The sequence below is a fragment of the Passer montanus genome, unplaced genomic scaffold (assembly GCF_014805655.1).
Source record: "Passer montanus isolate IOZ18808 unplaced genomic scaffold, ASM1480565v1 scaffold1, whole genome shotgun sequence".
Taxonomy (NCBI): Eukaryota; Metazoa; Chordata; class Aves; order Passeriformes; family Passeridae; genus Passer; species Passer montanus.
The window spans coordinates 12,506,662-12,527,621 of NW_024356504.1; the positions used below are offsets into that span (position 1 = coordinate 12,506,662).

Here is a 20,960-nt window from a genome sequence, read left to right on the forward strand (position 1 = left end):
TAGTTGTCTGTTCTTCCTGAGTTGTTCAGAGTCTTGTAGTAAATCTAGAGTGTAATATTAATAGCTTCATTTTGGGAACACATTAGGCATTATTTTGGTGGCAAATCTTTGCAAAAACTGCTTCATTATTCTATTGATTTCACAGGAACAGTACTAACAAGAATGGCAAAAAAATGACTGTGTTACATTGAAGGATAAATGACACAGAGGTACGGTTTTGCCAAGGATCTCAAATGGAAAGGATAAGGTGAAGAAAGGCTTTGAGAAACAAAGAGGGATGGGCCAGAGCTGCCATTTATGTTTTATTGCAAGTATTTAAATATTGGATTTTTTTTCCCTTAATACCCTAGCAAATGAACTACATTAATATCTGCTTACTATTAAATTCGATATAACTGCCAATCAAGAGCCAGTCTGACATGCTAGATTTATAGTGAAATTTCTACCTATTACTAAATTATATACTATAGCAAACTATTCTATACTTGTGCCAAGTCTGCTTGGCACAAGTCTACTGGGGGAAGAGGGATGGTGAGCTTGGAAAGGTAAGGGTTTGCCTGGGGATGGCTCATGTGGCACAGTAAGAGCCACATATGCAGCAACTCTTTCCATTTCATGCCTGTGAAAGAGCAGCTGCTATTTAGCTGTATTGAGAAGCATAAACTCATAGTAATGCTCTTGTCACCTTTTAAAGTTTTTCACTTAGAAAAGTAAGACTCTAGCCTGAAGCTAACCTGCTAACATATAAAACTAAGAAGTTACATTTAGGGAAAAACCCCCCACATTCTGACTAATGAACATAAAACTGGCAATTTACAACTGGGGATTTGACCTAACCTGAAGCTAGCCATTACAGGCTGCTCTGTAAGGTCATGTTAACCAGTGTGAGCTGACAGGGACAGAAACTGCAGAGCTTGGTGTCTGCAGCAGTTACCTGGGAGCATGGGAGACAGGAGTGGTGTGACAGAAACACACAGGTGGGGCTGCAGGAAGGAAAAAGAGTGTCACTGGTCATGGTTGGGATGGGTCAGAGGAGGTAGGGAAGCAGTGCCTGTAGTGACCATACCCATTTGTAACATGACTGGAAGAGCTGATAAATGAGAGTAGTTCTGTCTCTGGGGTAAGAAGAAAAACTTATAAGGGAAAGGGAAGGTGAATCTGCTTCTCAGCCTAGGGTTAGGGTTATACCCAGGGTTAGGGTTCAGAAAGCCACAAAGCCCAGAGCTCCAAGCACACTGCAGCTGCAAAAGGCATGCCAAGGGGAACACAGACTGTCAGAACATGGCTCATTCCACAGCTCTCTGCTTAGCACCAGCCTCAGCCCAAGGCTGCTGGGGAGTGGATCCAGGATGCCTAGGAACTGTCCTTTTTCAGATCCAAATAAGATGTTGGAAAGTCCTCCAAAAAAGATGGAATTGTGGCTTGCTGGTCACTGCTAATGAAAGGAATTTTGGGCCTTCTTTTTCTTCCTAGGTGTTCTCTGGTTTGTTACTCCCACTCTGGTTGATCGGGGAAAAAATGCAACCTGTCTTCAGACTCCAGATTATGAGCAGAAATTACTGTGTAAGGAGGTGCTGAACGCATGACAAACTGGATCTGTGTGTGTGCCTTGCAAAAGCAATGGGTTTGTAAGCAAATTGAATTAGTGTGAATTTAATGATGCCTTTATTTGTGGGTGCAGGTCATGAACATGAACTGGATTCATATCTTTGCATAGATCTCACACAGAAGGTGAAGTCTAAGAAAAAATAGGGGAAGGAATAAACTTTTCTGTAGAGGACCTAAATAGCAAAGGCAGATCAGCTCAAACAAGTGCATATGTGTGTATATATCTATATATAAATATAAAACTATATATACATACGTACATGTGTATGCACACACACAAAAAAGGAAGAGAACAGGCTATTAACAAAGAGATGAAGAAAAAAATATTTACAGAAAGTGAGTTCCAGAGAGAAAATAAAATAAAGAAGCCAATCAATACAGTAAATGCCTTAAAGAAGACAGACAAAGCTTCAAACCTGAACCCCTCCATCCCCAAAAATTGGAAAATTATACCATTTAATGAGCAAGGTATTATTAACTGCCATTGAGTTTACTTCAGAAAATGTTGCCAGTCATGTTGGTTCTGCAAGCCATTATTCCAGCCAAGAATTCTTATTATTGTAAATTAATAAGTATACCTTAGCTGTAAATAGCCAGATCAGGATGCACTAGAAATTATTTACCTACTTGGTGAGAATAAAATAGATTGAGGACAGTAAAAAACTGTTTAGTCAAAGAGAAGGAAGTCAACAGCAAGTAAAAATAGCAAGGAAAACCACTTAGAATTAATTAAGTTGCTAATTTGCATTTAGCAAAATATTTACAGAAATACTTTGATAAAATAATTACTAGGAATACATAATTAGACTGCAATTACTTTGATCTTGCTGAAATCAGCAGAAAAATCCAGTTGAAGTGGGACTCCTTCCCGCAGCAGCCTCATTTTTGCTCTCTGGCACTATTATTTTTAAATGTTCTGTCACGAACAGAGCTGAATTTCTCTGTGTGACCCAGCAAGAGAGCCCTTTCCTGGAGCTCAGTATTCAAAGCAGTGGCCAAACAGTTCTGAAGAGATGTAGACAGGTCTGAATGGCCAGATTTTCATAAATGGCTCATAACAAGCTTCTCTCACAGAATCTGAAAATTTCAGAAGGCTGCAGCTTTCCTGAGAAGAGGTACACCACAGCCTCCTGAGAGTTACAGCCCTTCTCCCTTGGAGTCAGATCACTCCTAGACCAGCTTCTGCAGCAGTATTTCCTGCTGTTTGTTCTGTCAGCCACTTTTATCATTTGTTAAATGATAAAACTTATCTACTTCTTTCTAAGTGTTTATTTTCTCTTGCTTCTCAAGTCCTTCCTCTACCAACCAACACAAAGAAGTTTCCCCAAGCCCAGAGGTTTCTCTTTTCCATCCTTGTATCATGACTGAAGTAGACATGGGGGAACAGTCTCAATTCCAGTGCTGCATTTATTTTTTTTACACTTATGTACATGTTTATATACTTACTTGTCTGCTATGCATAAAGAACACACAAAACCATGCTTTTTGCAGATTAAAAGCAAACGGTCCTGTGGATTCCCATGAAGTTACTCTATTTTTAGCCAAGAGGTTCTGCTTTTGACTTTCTGCAAGACTGAAACTCAGCCCAAGGGGGGCAGCTCTTGTAAATATTCCACTGAAAAGACAGATGAACAAAATGGAAGATGGCAATTCTTTTTCCCCATGCCAAAACATAAAATGACTTCGAGGTCGAAGCTGACCTAGCAAAAAGCACAAGTCTCCACGTGGGGTCTGGGACAGTTCAGGTACAGGACAGCAAACCTGGGAACATGGAGTGTGCTGACGGTGGCCTCCCACCGCCAATGTCTCCGTGTGCTTTCTGGCTCTTTTTAAGATAAAAGTACTTGGGGTACAGGCGAAAGAAAGTAGGTGTTTTCAGATGGCAAATAAGGTTATTAGAGAGTATTTGGTCCATGTGAACGCACAGCTCTGACGCAGGCAGACGGCCCCAGCCGCACGGGCGGCACTTCCCCGCAGCCCCACGGGGGGAGCCGGCCCTCCCCTCCCTGGCCGCCGGGGTGGGATCGGCGCTCTGCCCTCCCCGGGGCAGGGCCGGCGGCTCCGCTCCCGGCGCCGAGCGGAGCGGGGCGGCAGCGGCTCCTGCTGCTGCTGCTGCTGCCGGGCGGCCGCGGCGCCGCCGCCCTCGGCCGGGACGCGGTGCCTTCCCTGCGGAGTGAGTGACGCCTCGGGGTGGCCCGGGGGTGGGGAGCGGAGCGGAGCGGCGGGCCCCGGGCACAGCCCTCGCCCCGGCGTGCCGAGCCTGCCGCCGTGCGGGACCGCCGAGCCCCGGCGAGCCCCGGCGAGCCCCGGCGGCTCCGAGCGCTCCGGGACGGGCGGCCGGGGCTGCCCCGCCGGCTCTGCTTCGCATCTTCACTGCTTCTTATTCCGCTGCCCATCGGAGTGCTCCGTGCACCCGGGGAGATTAGCGGTAGTTTTATTCTCATTTCCAGTAAATCTCAGTTACTTTCTGTGTTATCACATAAGCAGTTCTCTCTGCTTTTTTGGAGGGAAGGAAATGGGAGGTAAGGAGGAAGGAAATGAAGCTATCTTGTTCGCCTAGTTTTGTTACAGCCGTTTATTCCCGATTAGCTGTGTTGAGCCCAAGTAAACAGGAACTTGGAGGTACTGGTCAGCATTTAGCTCTTCTTCTGGGGCTGAACATCAGCTCCTGGCTTCTCTTCTAGGAATGCGTTTTCTGTCACCTTGTCCTTGGGTGGAGGGGCATGGATGTAGAGAAGTGGATCTGTTCTAAAGACTTCCCTTCACCCATTCAGTTTCTAAAGTATAGATTACCTCCTTTCCTCTTGGAGTCTCTGGGGCACAGGGTTCCATTGCAGCTCTTCAGCTGCAGGACTTTGGGCACAGACCTCTCCCTGACACCTGGAGCTTTCTAACAAAACCCATCTGAGTGAGCAGCTGTAAAATGAATGATGTAGGCTTGCAAGCTCAGAAGAGGTGAACCTGGAGGCATTCCCAGGCTTGATGTTCCTCCAGTTATCTCATTGCCCCAGCTGAAGACAGAGCTGAGCTGGAGCTCCGGGAGCTGTCACTGAGCCTGCCATCTCTCATGTCTTGCTTCTGCAGTGAGCTGGCTGTTTCCTGGCAGTCTTCAGGCAAGCAAGCTCAGCCACAGCTCTCTTGCCAATTTTCTATGTGGGGAATGGAAACCACATTTGGAAGGGGGCTCAAGAATTATGGTCTGGCTGTTTTTGGACAAGTTGCCCCAGAATGAAAAAGGGACGTTATTCACAGAGATCATCCAGATGGGTTATTTGTGTACACTGGGAAAGAACCTTATCTTTTCTCAGCAGTTACTGCAACTCTTAAGGGCCTTACAGATAAAGGCTTTCAAAGGCTGAGAATCCTTCACCTCTGCGTTGTGGTCTTGCTCCCCTCACCCCAGGAAGGTGCTGTATGGGAGATGCTGTGTGCTGTGGATATAGATGAACTTTGTTAAACTCACAATCTGTGTGTGGATCCGAGTATCCTGGTGAATTAACCTCATTAATCAGAGTTTACTAGTGCTAACATCCCAGTTTTTAGTTACCTAGCAAATTAACAGTGTATTTTCTGGTCAGCAAAGATAAGACTGCTGTTGAAAAGACATACCCATAGTATGAGAGGCAGAAACTCTTTCTGGCCATGTAAATAGAGACACCTGTGTTGCCCCTGGGGGATTGGGTTGGATAAGAAGGGTGAAACCAGTGTGAACTGCAAAACCTCACTGGCTTTCACCTGCTGCCAGTCAGAAGGGCTTGCTCCTGCTCCATCAGACTGCCAATCTCTATGGCCATGGGGGAAACAGCCACTGTTAGCAGTGCCACCTCTCTGTAAGTCATAAGGTGTTTTATGCAGAATCTGTAACCAAAACCTCTCCATAATCCATATCCTCTCTGCTCTGCCTTTTGCATGCTCATTATATTCTTGAGCTGATCTCCTGTGTGCTTTTTAAACAACACTGTCATGGTGCTGCTTGAAACATCTTCCTTTTTTAGGGCCACACCTAAGCTCTATGCAGTAAACTCAGACACAGCATCTGAGTGGTCCTCTGCATCTCATATTTCATTTGTGGGCTATGTCAATTTGAGAGGGATTTTTTATTGTCATAGTTAGTGCTTCAGTATGCTAGGTTTAGTGAATTCCAGAAACTTGAAAGTATGCAGGGCAGAAATTATCACTGTAAAATTTGAAGGCAAAATGGAAGTGCTGCTCGGGTTCTCAACACATAATCTCCCGAGGCATAAAATAAATATCTCACATATAATGTGAACAGAACTCCTTGGGTTATTTACCTTTGGATTTCTGGGTGAATCACGTAGCTGAGCTGTTGCAGGCTTACTTTTTTGCTGATTTTCAGTTCCTCAGCTGCCCTCTTTTTTTTTTCAGTCTATATGATCAGTTAAACTTTTGCTCCCAAGACATTAAACAGCTGACTTTTTTCACATACTTACAACATGATGTCACATATTTCAGTGAATTTCTGTGTGATTCCAAAAAATCTGGGATGTCAGGCTAGCCCCACAACATCTGCTCTTGTGGAGGGTAGTCACAGATGGCTGAACAGTATGTATCAAATAGGAAAGGCATGGTGGCACTTGGCCACCAGTTGCAATGGTACAGATAAATCCTGCTATTTCTGTGTCCTAGTGACAGTGCAACTTATTTTCTTTCTTTGTAGTTGCAGAGTAGAGAATGAATATGGCAATGTCAGTCTTAAAATATTTGGCTTTTACTTTAATTGCACTCTCCAATCTACATTGGGAATATTTTCACAGTATACAGCATGACTTGTATTACTTAAACCTTTGCTTCATTACTGCAACCTTTACTCTGTCTTGGTGACCAGTGTCTTTTTTCTTTAAACATGACTGATGTTTTTGGGCACCTCTTGTTTTTGTTTGAGGTTATTTTTGGCTACCCAACTTCAGAAGTATTACTTGCTTGTATTTTTGTGAGCTTGCACGTAGTTCACATGTTTAGAAAAATCAGCTGGCAGTAAAATTAGACTAGTACTCCTTAGTTTTTTTGAGTGTCTAATGGACATTTTCAGTTTTCTTCCTAAATAGCTGCAATTAAAACGTTTGTCTTTTAATACTGTTTAATCAATTTCAGTATTCTACAGACTGAAAGTTTGTTGTGTTTTCTTCCCCTTACAGATAAAGGGATATTTATTATCCAGAGTGAAAATTCCAGCTTGTGCATTAAAGTGGACAGAGCTGGCCTTGTTCTGGAAGACTGCGGTCAGCTCTCAGAAAAGATGCTATGGAAATGGGCATCCAACCGTCGTCTTTTCAACATAGGCAGCAGCACCTGTCTGGGACTGAACATCAGCAAACCAGAGCAGCCACTAACTATGCTTGAATGTGATTCAACTCAGTACTCATTGTGGTGGAACTGTGATGGAAAAGCATTGGTTGGTGTATCAGAGTTCAAATTAGCAGTTGAAAACAGTAAATATATTGTGGCCAAAAAAAAATCTGCTTCTCAATGGAAACAGTATATGTCCTATGATGAAGACCTTTGTGAACACCCGTTTCAAGGTAAGAATAAAACTTGGCCATAGAAGCGTAGATAGGAAAAGTTTCAGAAGTTCTGTTGGAGGGAGATCAGGTGCTTATGATCCCTTCCAGTCTCTAGTGCGGTTTGGGCCTCAAAGTTTGTGGGGTTTTTCATGTGCAGTGGTTGAGATGATCACACAATTGTGTGCGTAATCTTTTGTTAAATTGACCCCCAAACCCACCAGTATTCTTGCAAACCAGGAAATGCTTATTTCAAACCACCTTTAAATTAAAAGGGTTACTAAGGATTTGCTGTTGCCTGTCCTGCAGCTTCCATTATCAGATAAACCCAGAGAGAGATAAGAAAGGATTTGGAGTTCCTGTCACTGAAAATCAGATTGTGTATGGACCAGTGTCTGCAATGTTCAGCACCTGGACTCTGAACAAGCCAAACTTTGAAACAGAGATCAGAAGTTTGATAAGTCCTGCTGAACAACCAGTGAAGGTGTAGGAATGTACATCATGATCCAGGTCTGAAGACCTGAACAGTTTTCTGGGTTTAAGGACTAAGATAAACCCACCGACTTCAAACAGCAACAGACAGCCTGTACCTTTACCCTTTCCTCAGCATTTCTGTAAGAGGGAGAGACCTGGTGTTTGCACACTGTCTCAGACTGAAGTTGTTGATTTCTCCACTTGAACTGGGTGTTTGGGTTCCAGATCTGGTCTTAGTGGTTTCTCCTGTAGATGTAGCTCAGCCTCTGCTCTCACCAAACTCCTTCTTTGGAACTTGTGATAACTGGGAAAATACTACAGTGCCCAACCTATTTTCTAAAACTTAAGGGAATTCATACTTAAGACCAGATGGAAAAATATATAAATCCATGAAAAGTCATACACATTTGCCATGTACACACAGCGAGATGAAAGTAGACGTGGTTTAGCCCTATTACAGCAACATCTCAGAGAGGTGAGGAGAGGATCAGCATTAGGCAGGTACTTCTAGCCTAGTTTTAGGACCAAAGTATTGAATAGTGTTGGCAAAATCTCTTTCAGGTTCTGTTTTCTACCTTCTACCACTACTCATGCACATGCAAAGGCAGCCCTGCCTGTTAGTCCACCAAGCAAGGGGGGTGAGGGATAGCTACCTTCAAAATAATAATATATATTCATATATATATATATATGTAACTGTGGTAAGAGGTCTGTAGCAATTGAATTTGGTTTCTTGCCAGGACTGAGATAATCCCTCCATGGCTGGTAGCATGGTAGCAGGCAGACAGAAAAGCAATCCTGATTTATTTTTTGACCTGTTCCTTGTATTTTCTATTCATTCACATCAGAAGGGGATTTACAATGTGTAAACTGCTCTTTTATATGTGCACAGCCAGCCATTAACTCTGGAAACCTCTAGGAACCTGGCAGTAAGTATTGATTCTGTAGTTGAAGGACTTTGGTCTTAAAGCTATCAATGTGGAATCTTTGATAAACAATTTCATTCAAAGAGTGATTGTGGTTCTTTGACCTTTTTGAGAAGCTCTGAGGTTTAGGAAACACTCACTAAGGTAAAGCTGTTACAGCTTTCAGTTGCACTGGATTCTCTCAATATTTTGGTCCTCAAAGCACAATAGGAAAATATTTAAATATTTTGTAAGGCATTGATTGTGGCAACGGATATATGGAGCATCAAGTCTTTAGCTATGTTATTATTCTCTACAGGATAAAAACTTCTTTTTAAAAGTCTAGTTAGTATTCCTTTGTGTTGTACATTTCCATTCCCAAGGAATGATAAAGAGATTGGAAAACACATTAGAAATCCGCTTTATAAAGAGTGGGAGAAGCAGGAGAATAATGTTAAATTACTCATCTGTCATAGACTAATAAATAAGTAGAATTTGCATCTGAGTGTATACTGATTTAACTAATTGTTGTTTTATGTGGTTGTTCTGAAATGTAGATGCAGACTTTGTGTTAATTGATCACATTTTGGGGTTTCTGGTTTTGTTTGGGATTTTTTTTGTCAAGAGAGTAAGTTACAAGAATGTGCCTCAGTGACAAATTTCATAAATTATTATTTCCACATTCTATTTACTGAAATTATGCTGCTCACACTTGTAATGCTCTCATCAATTTTAAATTAAAATTTAAAAGCCACTTTAGACATTTTATTTTTATCACTGTTGCTAAATACAGGAATAATGACATACAGGGGCAAAAAAATTTTTTGTGGTCTGCATTCTTTTAATCTCTGCTTTTTTTTTTTTCCAGAAACATACACCTTGCTTGGAAATTCTTTTGGTTTCCCATGTGTTTTTCCATTTAAATTTAACAACAAGTGGTATTATGAATGTACCAGAGATGGAAAGGAATTTGAGTGGTGTGCCACAACAACTCACTATGAACAAGAGGAAAAATGGGGGTTTTGCCCAAATGCTGGTAAGATGTTGCTTGTCTTCTCTCTCCCCCCTCCAAAAGTTTGTTCTTTATTAGTAATACCAGATACAGTCTGGTTTTGGATTACTTCCCTTCTGTTAGAAGGGAATGTCTTTTTAAAAAGCTGGGTTTACTCAAGGAAGACTTGAGTAAATTTGTTATAGTTCATCATTTGACCTTTGAGACTCAAAGTCCTCATCACAACAGCAAGACCAGCAGAAGGACCTTATTCTGTGCAGCCCTCTGACCTTACCCTGCAGCCAAAGCCCTCTGTCCTAGTGATACACAGGCAGCTGGTGTGGAACACATAACCTAAGGGCTGCTCTTGCAAAGTCACCTTCTGCTTTGGACTGCCTTGCATCTGGCACATTCCTTTTCTTCTGTGCACTGCTTGGATATGCCTTGGGCCTAAAATACTAAAAAGCAATAGCTTTAAAAATACTTGCTGTTGAAAAGATTTTTGGTGTATAATGTTTGTGAATATTTCAGCTTCTTGTGTAAGTAAGCAAAATAGTGTCTTCTGTCAGTAGAAGTGGTTTGGAAAAGCCTTTCCCGCTCAAGCTACATTTTAGATTTCTGTTCAAAGCATCTTAAAAACAGCTGTAAATGTGTCTCTGTAGCGCAGCCGTTAAAATAGATAGTATTTGCAGCCTTGCTTATCCTTTTTTAATTATAGAAGTTTATTCTTTTGAGTACAAGGTCCAAGGAGATCCAATGAGTGTTGCCACAAGTTGGGTGAGGTGTTCACAGTTTGTATATTTCAATGTTCGGCTTTAGAAACAAATGATCAGCCAGAATAAATTAAAATGTAGCTGTGTTGGCTTCAAGAGAGTTGTGAAAATCACCACCAGCTGCAGACCAGCTCCTGAGTGTTTTATCAACCATACAAAATTTGGAGCAACATTTTATTTCATTAGTGCCCTATTTCCCTGTTTGTGTTAACAAAGTAACAGAAAAGACAATCATAACTGTGCTTCCATTGGGATACTGCTGTCATTAATTAATTAAATTGTTCAAGGTGTTGTGTTTCTGATTGGTTTGGAGTCTTGGGCAGCTGGTGACAAATCTGTTTCTGAGTAGAGAGTGGCTGTGACATCTTTTGGAAGAAGAACCCCAAGACACACATCTGCTACCAGTTCAACCTGGCGTCCGTGCTGAGCTGGCGCGAGGCTCGGGCTGCCTGCCAGCTGCAAGGAGGGGACCTGCTCAGTGTCACCAGCCCCGACGAGCAGGACTACATAAGTAACTTAAGCAGTGAGTAGACATTGCTCTGGGGACCTTGTAGGAAACCTGTAGTTAGATTTTCTCCTTACCTTGCAAAGGGATAAGCTTTGGAGCCTAATACCCTGTGTGATGTCTCTGTCATTGCTGCTTTGGGCTGTGTCGTGTCACACACTTCAGCAGAGCTGTTTGAAAGAGCAAGGATGAAGGTAAGTCCCCACCTTAATAAACTGAAGTGCAGAAGTGTTGGTGTTACATGAGGGTGTCATTTTCTCCATTCTCCCTCCCCGCAGAGATTCTCATTCATCTTGAAGCTGTGGTTAGGGAGACTGTTTGTGTACTTTGGAGAATTATACATGTGTTTACCTCCTCTGCAGTGTACCTTGGTGTCCCTTTCTCCTGCTAAATTTTCCTTGTAAGCTAGACTTCACTAAATGGGAATGATAGGAATATTTCTGCAGGCTTAAAGTAAATGTCCAGTATGGAAAAAATTCTGGCTCTATAAATATATGTTACTCCCTCTCTGACAAGCAATTTGCTTTTCCCCTTGGAGCAAATGTCTCAAACTGTGCAGAGCCTTCTGAAAGCAAGGATTTAATGGATGTTTTAGTGTGAGTGGAGAAAATCAAGTGGAGGAATGGGTGGTGGAGCTCTGATGCAAAGGTTGCCTCAGATTTCTTGTTCATTGCTTCCCACTATTGCTGGTTTTCAATTGAAGGATATAAGCTAACAGGAAGTTTTTAAAATTATTTCATTGGCTTTTTGATATGCCTGCAAGGCTGTAAAGGTTTCTGAAAGTTGTTTGGTTTATGAAAAGCTGAAACAGGCTAATGTTTATGTAAACAGGCTAACATTTATGTAGCTGCTTGTTTTAGATTTAACTTCTAAGGTCAGCAACAACTTGTGCAGGAAGGGTTTGCAGAATGAGTGGCTTTTGAAGAATTTCAGGTTTCTGAGTTTATTCCTTTTCATCTCTGTGTTGATTAACAAAGTAACTGACTTTTTCTAAGGACAGAAAAAAAAGCCAACCAGCCTGAACTTTCTGAAGACTACTTTGAAGTTTTGTTTTATTCAAATTGTAACAAGTCAGGACAGCAGGTCTATGCCTGTAGATATTTTAAAGCTTGGGGAAAGCAAGCAGTATTACTTTGTTTATTTTTTCTGTTTCAGGTCAGTTAAATTCCACAGACATGATGCTGTGGATGGGCCTGAATCGCCTGGATGAACATGCTGGCTGGCAGTGGTCGGATGGAACACCACTCATGTTTCTGAACTGGAGAGCAAGTACTTGATGTTCCTTTTGCATATTATAGCCCCATAATTATATGCTGTCTATATCTGCAGCTTGGTACAGCACTGCTGTTCCCACAGCTATGTTTGAAAGTTGGATTAAGTTAATGACTGCGCGTTTTTTTGGTAGAAGTATTTATTCATATTCACAAACTGAAAGCCTTTCTATGGATATAACATCAAGTGAGACCTATCTCTTCAAAGCATGAATGATCTAGTCATTTTGTACTTTTAAATATGTTTTGAGGTTCCAGTTGCATTTTGAAACTGTAGCTACGTTCATGGAGAAAAGGAGTTTCAATTTGTTTATGTTAACAAGCTAATTACCATTAGCATATTAACGTGAGTTTAGTGACTTGGTTTGCTAAATTTTGAAGTCTGTCCACCAGCAATTATAGACACTTGAGCTTGTTTCAGCCTCTCATCTGAGAGCAGCAGCCAAGGAGGCATTGCCACACACTTAGTTCATGGTAAATGTTCAACTGCCCATAGTGCTAGCATAATTACTAAAAACTTGGGTATGCAGGGATGATTATACATTAATTCAAGTAGTTGCAGAGAACCTTAAAAAACCATTTTACAACTAAGAACTGATTTATAATTTTGTGCTTCTCAAAAATGTCTCTGCAGATGTCTCTGATAACCGTTATAAAGAAAATCATTGTGCGGTGATTAATCCAAGATTAAAGTATGGCTGGAACAGTTATCTATGTGAATCTGGATTGCCTTTTGTATGCAAAAAATATTTAAATAAGACAGAGCATGAAACACTGGGTAAGTGTCTCAGTGTTACTGTATCCTATTTGTGGGTGTGCAAGGCGAGCAAGAGAAGCCACCTGGCTAAAAAGTCAGCAGAACAGGGTCACAGCTGCACTGAATGTGTGTGGGTTTGCTAGTTTAAGTTGGACACAACTTACTTTAACTGATGTAATAACACTTTCTTCTGTTTAAATTCAGTCTTTGAAAACATGTTAAGAGCCTTAGAAAAAACAATTTTAATACAAATAACATTTACTTAATTTCTTAAACCATCAGTATGCACATTATAATAGGAGCCACACTTAAGAGTTGCAAAACAGCTTTTCAGTGTGAATGGAATTAACCAGTGGCACACAGAGAAGAAAGCTGTATAAATGCAGCACAAAATTTGCAGGGTTTTTTATGATATACTATATTTTTGATATGCCAAAAAAGTGTTGTACATATAATTCAAGTGTTTATACAATGAGTATAGGATATATAGGGCACAGAATGACTCAGGCTCCTGTTCTGTGAGAAAGTTAAAAACAGAATTTAGTTTATTCTAACATAAATTTTTGGTTTTGTAAGAGCTACTTACATGAGTTTAGCTCCTTCCTAGTAACTTAATGTTTAGCAGCTTGTTTCAGATAGTAAGGAAAGACTATCCAAACTTTCTGTAGGTAATGCATCTGAAAAAGCTTTATCTGTCTTTGAACCAGGTTCAGAGGTAATAAGGGAGATAAACTGTGTTTTAAACTGAATTAGTGTTTGCACTAGTCCAGCAGCCTGAATGGTTCAATCATCAAATAAAGTGAAAGAAATTTCAGTTTGCTTGGTAGGTGATGATCCGTAGAGCAGGTGTTTTGGCCTCCTTAAGTCATCTTGGAAAACTCTCTTTTCAGCATTTTAAGGCTAAAACAATATCTCTGAATGTGTTATGAACATAGCATAAGCTTGGCAATTCTGTCTAATGTATATGAACTTTTGTGTGCTCACTTGAAGATACATGGCAGTATTATGCTACTCGTTGTGACGCTGGCTGGTACCCACACAATCGCAACTGCTACAGACTGCATGAAGAGCAGAAGAGCTGGAACGATGCTTCTCTCTCATGCCAGAGTGAAAACAGCAGGCTCATCAGTTTATCCTCCATGGCAGATGAAGAGCTGCTCCTTAACTTGCTTGAAAGTGGTGAGTTTGGGGAGTTTCAGTGTGCAGGTGTTTCTTGAAACGTTTTGTGGTGCTCTTTTGTGCAGCTCTTTAACTTGTTACCATCTAAGCACTATATTACGTGACACACCCAAATGATGTTGGCAAAAAAGAAATCACGTTGCATGCCCATTCTAGGAGTCTTAAAAATGCATAGTCACCTTTTCCAATAACCATTCTTAAAATAAAGATATGACTCCACAAAGCAGACACAGTGAGGCCATAGTAAACATGCTAGCTTTTGTCCTTTCCTGCTCTTGCCTGGTTCCTTGCAAACTGTTGCAAAATATACTAGAGCTGTGCTTAGAAGCAAAACCAATCCAGTGTGTCTTTGGCTTGCAAGCTGGCCTGATCCACACTGCAAAATTGCTGCTGTTACTACGAGGGCAGAGTCCCCTTTGATGCCAGCAGGGTGTATCAAAGCAGTTCTGCTAGTTCACGTTGTCCTGAGAGGCAGCACAATTACACAAGGAACTTAATGAAGACCTCCTTGATGCAGCAATGCCAATACTTTTGTTGTCATAACAGCAGCAAAGAGAGTGTTTTCTGCCTGCCGCTCACACCAGTGTGCTGACAGAGCTGCACAGTTTGGTTTTGAGTTTTTCTTGCAGAGCTGGAGCAGTGTCATGTGGAGATTTGGAGATTAACTTCCATCATCTTCCTCACCTCTTTTAAGACCCTCCATACATAACAAATACCGTTATTTACAGGATGCTGTAATGTATATATGTAACTGTTCTCAACTTGAATTCAGCTTCAGTCTGCTGCTTCTCTCCAGCCTGCTTCAGACTTCTCTTCAGGAGAAAGGCTTACATGCCTGAAAGCCTGAGTGCTTTTTCCCCTGTAGTAGCTGGTAAAATAAGACTTTACATCCAAATTCAAGCCTTGTCTCTCCTTTATCTGTCAGATACTGGCTACAACTGTGCTCTCACTGCACCCTATAACTCTAAGAGAAACCTAAAGCTGAGTGTGCCATGGAAAATTATATGAAGAAATATTTCACTCCCATGACAGTTTTTCTTCCCCATACACTTCAAGAAAGTGCATATGCTCTTAATTTGTATTTTTTTTTAGGATTTTAAAGCATATTATCATGTATGTTGATTCTGTTTTTGAAGTTATTTAGCATTCAAGAGCAGTAGAACATAGTCTCATCAGTAAGTTTTCCTAAAGTTTATACGGCTTTTATTTTATTCCTGAAAGAAGGACATTCCTATAAAAATCCCATTAATAACTTTTAATGATGGTGTCATGTTAGAGGAAAAACAGGCTTTATCAACTTCACCATTAAAATCTGAACTCACTTATTCTTTTACAGAAAATGTAACAGAGACATGGATTGGATTATACAGTAATAACACCCCTATTGTTTTTGAGTGGTCAGATAGCACCCCAGTAAAATTCTCTAACTGGCACAGACAAGAACCCAACACCTTTCAAAGAACAGGACAACTCTGTGTTTCGGCACAAGGACCTGTAAGTTTTCTTTTTAAAAGAATTAGGCACTTCTGTTTTAGATCATAGTAATTTTATTTCTTGCTGTGCAAACTTTTTTAAACCATGACCTGGAGCATGACTTTGTTTTTGATTCCTAATGTGTTCATGTTATGATAAATGCAGTACAGCCTTTAGAAACCAATGCATTCTTCAGTACTGATGCACAGAAAATCACAGATTTTGAGCTTACTTTCAATAAAAAGTACTACATATATAAAGCCTGGCAAATGGAAGAAAACAAATATGAGTGGGTATTTTGATAAAGTAATTTAAAATTCAAGTAGTGTGTATCGTAATTTATGATGCATAAGTTCTTGTCTTGAAAGTTTCAAATTTATGTTTTGAAAAACTTTCAGCTGTGCCTGTATTATCTTTGTGTAAATGTCTATAAATTTTATGGAGTATCTTTCAAAACAGTAGTCTAGGTCTAAAAGAAATATAGAAGTTGATAGCAGGAGATTGATACCAGATGAGTTAAGGGTTGTAAAACAGGAAAGGATGTTAAAACAACACTGTCCTGTTTTGTTGGTATTCATGGCAGTGTCTATTCTTTTGTAAAGTGGTCACACATTTACTTTACTTTTGCAATTAACATAACTTAAAACTAACCAATACATGGCTTGCATAAGTAGCACTATAATTTAATTTTTTTTTGCAAAATATGTTTTGTCTGAGTGTGAAAACTGTATCAAGAGTTTCTGTTGTCTCTACAGTAGTGGGTCCAGGTTGCAGTCTTTAACTTAAGGGGAAAACCAAGACAATTACAATGACTGGGAAAACTCTGTTCCTACTGGAAACAGAAAATAGGACTTTGGAACAATGGGGGGTTTTAGATTCCAAAGTTGTATTTTACTCAGTTTGCAAGTGTAAACAAACAAATGAAAATGTAAAATACAGAGGAAAATAGGTGTGAGATAAAATTTTTCAAGCATTATTTTTGGTATATGTCCAGTGTGTACAGATGTGTGAAAATTCTATGATACCATGTTTGTAATATCTTGAGTAAGGACTGTTCAAATACAGAGATTAATCTCACAAAGATCTGTGATAGCTAGAAAGAAAATTGCTCTGGCATGGCCATGGTGTTAGTTAATTAAGATGCTTTACATCCTGAAGACTGAGTGAAAGAGACAAACCCATTTGTATGATTGATTTTGGATGTCCTGCTGGCAGTGTTGGTAGAAATAAATGGACCATCTAAGGATAAGTAAATGGAGTGATAAAAAATACTTTTTTTTGGTGAAGAATTAAAAGAGGAAGAGAGAGTGTGATCTAATGTTTGTATAGATATACATGAGAATATGGGTATATATGGAATATACTCTCTTTTATTCCTTAGGAAGGACATTGGAGGATTAAAAAATGTGAAGACAAATCTTACTATATCTGCAAAAAAGCAGGGGAATTTAATAGTGTCTCTCCAGAACTGGAATCAAATTGTCCAGAGGTATGTGGGTTTGTGGTTGTTTTATAACTATGTTAATGACACAGAATTATGTAGGTAACCTCTAAATACAGATACAGAACATATGGATGCAAATAGAGAGGTAATTTTAGGTCTTCATATTAAAGACATGGCATGTTTTGCTTGGAAAAATCACATTGTTTGCTTTAAAAGTATGTAAACTAAATTTCAATGTAAAATTAAAAGCCTTCACAAGATGCCTTTCATGGCTTTTTGTTTCATCAGTGATTGTGACCCAAGTTCCTATTTCTTTCTAGATCAAAAGTGAAGCCCTTTTGTCTACCATCTGTGCAAATAATGGCTGTTATATGATGCCTCATCCCACACATGGTTTTCATACATTGAAATGGAATGTCAGGGTGAAAACCTACCAGTTTCATTGACATGGAGGGTGAACTCTTCCACTTATACATTTGCTTTTAAACACAAATGGGAAGGAGCACAGCTGTCTAACTAGGAGATTGAATCATATTTTCAGGCATTTAGGCTCTGTGTTCTGGTAGTAAAAGGAAGTGTGTTAAAATATGGCTTAGTTTGTTCCTTTTCACAGTGTGGAAAGAGGAAACTTGTTGAATTTCTGTTATATTCAAAACTGTGGAGGAAAAAAAATCTCTCTTTTCTAAGATGCTTTATTCTTTACCTCATTGTTTTCCTTTTTTTCATTTCCTGTCTTGTTTCTTGGGAAATGAAGAAATGCAACCAGTTCAGCTGAATTTTAAGAAGGTTGAAGCTGAACTCTTTGGAGTCAGATGCAGTCTTTTCCCAGATGTAGTGTCCAGATCCAGAGTTCTTGTCATACCATTATGGACATTACTGCTTGATTCCAGCTTAACATTTCCAAAAGTTTAGGGTGACTGCATTTATTTCATTTGGACCAATGTATTTTGTCACTCAAGAATTTTGTGTGTTGTTAGCCTAAGAAAGGTTTGTCACAATCCTGACTGGGTGAAAAATGTGCAGAGCATCGAGGTTTTCTTGACAAGCTGTAGCCAGCGGTTTGAGAGTACTTCAACTTCTTCTTAATCCCTTGCCCCTCAGGATTAAGTCTTGAGATATTGAGCCACTGGTCATAAGTATTTAGACCCACTCCAGCAACTTCTACTCAGGATAAATTTCTGCTTCTTGGTGTTTCACACCCTGTAAAAACATTTGCTGAACCCTCTTACAGTCCCTTGGCTATGATACTTTTCTTTCTAATGTGAAAAAAGTTACATTCAGTTGATCTAAAGATTAAGAGAGTGTATTATCTCTTTATCCTCTTGCTTATTTAAAACAGTTAATCATAAATCCAAGCAGTTTTGCTGCAGGAACTCATGCCAGCAGAACTTATGCCTGTCCAGGTGGTGTCTTTTGGACACCCTGGGGTGAATGAAGTAAAAGACTAATAATGAGATGAAATGAGGCAGGCTGACTGTGGGCACAGTGTTCTGGCTCATCTGATATCCACATTTTCAGTGACCTTGAGGGTAACTGCTCTTCAACCATGGTAGGAAAGGAAAGATCTATCGGGATGCCAGGGATCATCAGACAAAAGGGGGCCAAGTTTTTAACAACTATACAATAATTAACAATCTATAAAATAATGTTCATTTCTTTTAAGGGATGGGAAAGACATGGTGGATATTGTTACAAAATCGACAGTACCCCTCGAAGTTTTGAACATGCTTCCAGTGGTTATTTCTGCCCACCTGCACTTGTGTCAGTAACAAACAGGTAGTTAATCCTATTAGACAGTGTGAAGATACCTCTAACAAGAGCTATTCTAACTTTATAAAGTGTTGCATGGCAAAACATATCACCATTGTGAAATGATAATTGCTTGAGAGGTGAGCATAATTACTAACATCGGCTAAAATCAAAGGTGTGCTTTGCCTTACTTTTTAATTGAAAAGAAATTTAGTAAAAGGCAACTGTTAGGCTAATAAACACTTGTAGCAATGTGCACACTTGGGCATGCAGAAATTATTTCTGCAGGGGTATGTAACATCTTTAAGAAACTTTATTGGTGAACTTGGAGGATGTACTGAAAAATAAAAATATACTGATTTTTATAGTTTAAAAAATATAAAATTTTAATCCAAATCAATTAATGTTTTATAAATGTTTCTATTTATGTATTTATTTTTCGTGGTTTCTCAGCAAATAGGGTAAGAGAGTGAATGTTTGAAAGCATTTGTCGCTGTTTTCCCATGCCTTATTCTTATTTGCCTTTATTCCAGCTTTAGCAAGAGCTTTCTCCTCTATAGATGTCCAGATGCTTGGGTTTTCTCTGCTCCCTTTGTTATTTACCCTTTATGCTGGCTTTCCATTAAAGTTTGACATGCTAACAGATAAAAGACATTGATACTTTAACTGCTGCATATTTATTGTTAAAAAAACCCAAAACCTAAATAACAAAAAAAACCAACCCCAAACCCCAAAAATACAAGGAGGAAACATCTGCTCCCTTTAGACCAGGGGAAGTAACCCCCAGCAATCAGATAAATAGTAGGTGGGTATTTTAGGAAACCACTGGCTACCCTACATAAGGATTTACATCAGTGGGAATTTGCTCTGCCCAGTGGCTCCAGGACTGAGCACAGGGTGTGCAGCACTGAGCTGTAGTGTAACAAATATTCAGGGAGAATAAGGGACAAGTTCTTGCAGCTGAGCATCGGCAGCCCAAGTGTGGCAGGGAGCTGAGGGCATGCTGCACATCACTAGAATCATGTCATCTGTCTGTTTCTGCTTTTTTTATTTTTTCACTTCTCAGTGTAACCATCACTAATTATGATGTTATTCCCAGTTCCAGTTAGCAGCAGTAGCAAGGAGTAGCAAAAGCATGTTAATTTAGTGGTCTTGTTAAATTACTGCTGGGGTTTGTTGTTCTGGAGTGAAAACTGCAAAAACTTTTCAATTACTGATCCTAAAATGTTCATTAAATTGTAGAAGAAGGAGGGTAGACATAAGAGTACACGCAGAGGAAATGAAAATTAAATACAAGTTCTGAGTTATTCACAGTGTTACAGATACTGTAACACTGATCACATTGCTGCATTCCATTTTTTTGCGTTAATGTCATCCTTATATTTAGCCATCCTTTCCAGAGTTTGTGTAACAGTTATGTCAGAACTAATTGCATTTAAGTGAGAATTGGATTACTATGTGCAGCAGTTGTAACTTGCAAAAAGGTGTGTATCTCTCACATAACTTCAGTGAAGAAATCAAAGAAGAAAAAAGTGACTCTTGGTAGTCAGTTCAGCTGGTGCTTTGAGTCCTTCAGGTCTGGTTTCTTAGTGCTGGTTTGTGTGTCTGCTGGTTTCAGTAGGACACTTCTGTGCAGAGATTTTTCTTTTCTTTCTTCTGGAGCCTTTTCAGACCCCACTAACATTTTTCCTTCATACATGGAGTTTCGTGTTTTAATTTGTGCGTCATTAATGCATTCTGTCTTTACATCTTGCAGTTCAAGCACTGAGATTATAAGATCTGATTCTAGTGTTTCTTTTCTGTGCTCAAGTGCTGAAAAAATAAGGATAAATTGTGGCTTGTGCTACAGACTTGTGCCTAAAGTTCCCCACAGCATTCTGTAAAAAATATTAAGTACTTCCATTATATCATTCTCTTCTGAGAAAATTTAAATAATGTCATGAGAGCTATTCAGTGAAATACCAATTTACCTGTATTATTCTAAAACCTTTGTTGTGATTATTTTATTAAGGTTTGAACAAGCTTTTATCAACAGCATGATCCGCAGCATGGCAGAATCTGAGAGCGCTTACTTTTGGATAGGATTGCAAGACCTTAACAACACAGGAGAATACTTTTGGCTCAGTACAGCAGGCAAGAATCGCTCTGTGAGCTACACAAACTGGAACAAGTACCAGCCACGTGAGTAGCATGCTGGTGAAAAATGCAAAGGCTTGGAAATGGAAACTGGGAAATGGGAGGGTGCTCGCTCCTCCACTGCACCAGTGGCTTAGCAGGGACTGAAGAGTCCCAGTCCCTTCCTCCCTGCCTGG

General features: G+C 39.9%; 1 protein-coding gene across 1 annotated transcript in view; it reads left to right on the top strand.

The window, feature by feature from the left end:
* Positions 1-3,711: 3,711 nt before the first annotated feature.
* The window catches only part of PLA2R1 (phospholipase A2 receptor 1), a 36,561-nt gene continuing 19,312 nt past the window's right edge, over positions 3,712-20,960 (top strand). The window contains exons 1-11 of the mRNA XM_039700545.1: positions 3,712-3,781; positions 6,765-7,148; positions 9,375-9,542; positions 10,620-10,793; positions 11,931-12,044; positions 12,681-12,824; positions 13,794-13,982; positions 15,319-15,476; positions 16,837-16,944; positions 18,563-18,675; positions 20,660-20,829. Coding sequence (XP_039556479.1) covers positions 6,866-7,148; positions 9,375-9,542; positions 10,620-10,793; positions 11,931-12,044; positions 12,681-12,824; positions 13,794-13,982; positions 15,319-15,476; positions 16,837-16,944; positions 18,563-18,675; positions 20,660-20,829 — 1,621 coding nt within the window. The 5' untranslated portion in view covers positions 3,712-3,781; positions 6,765-6,865. The remainder of the gene's footprint in view (positions 3,782-6,764; positions 7,149-9,374; positions 9,543-10,619; positions 10,794-11,930; positions 12,045-12,680; positions 12,825-13,793; positions 13,983-15,318; positions 15,477-16,836; positions 16,945-18,562; positions 18,676-20,659; positions 20,830-20,960) is intronic.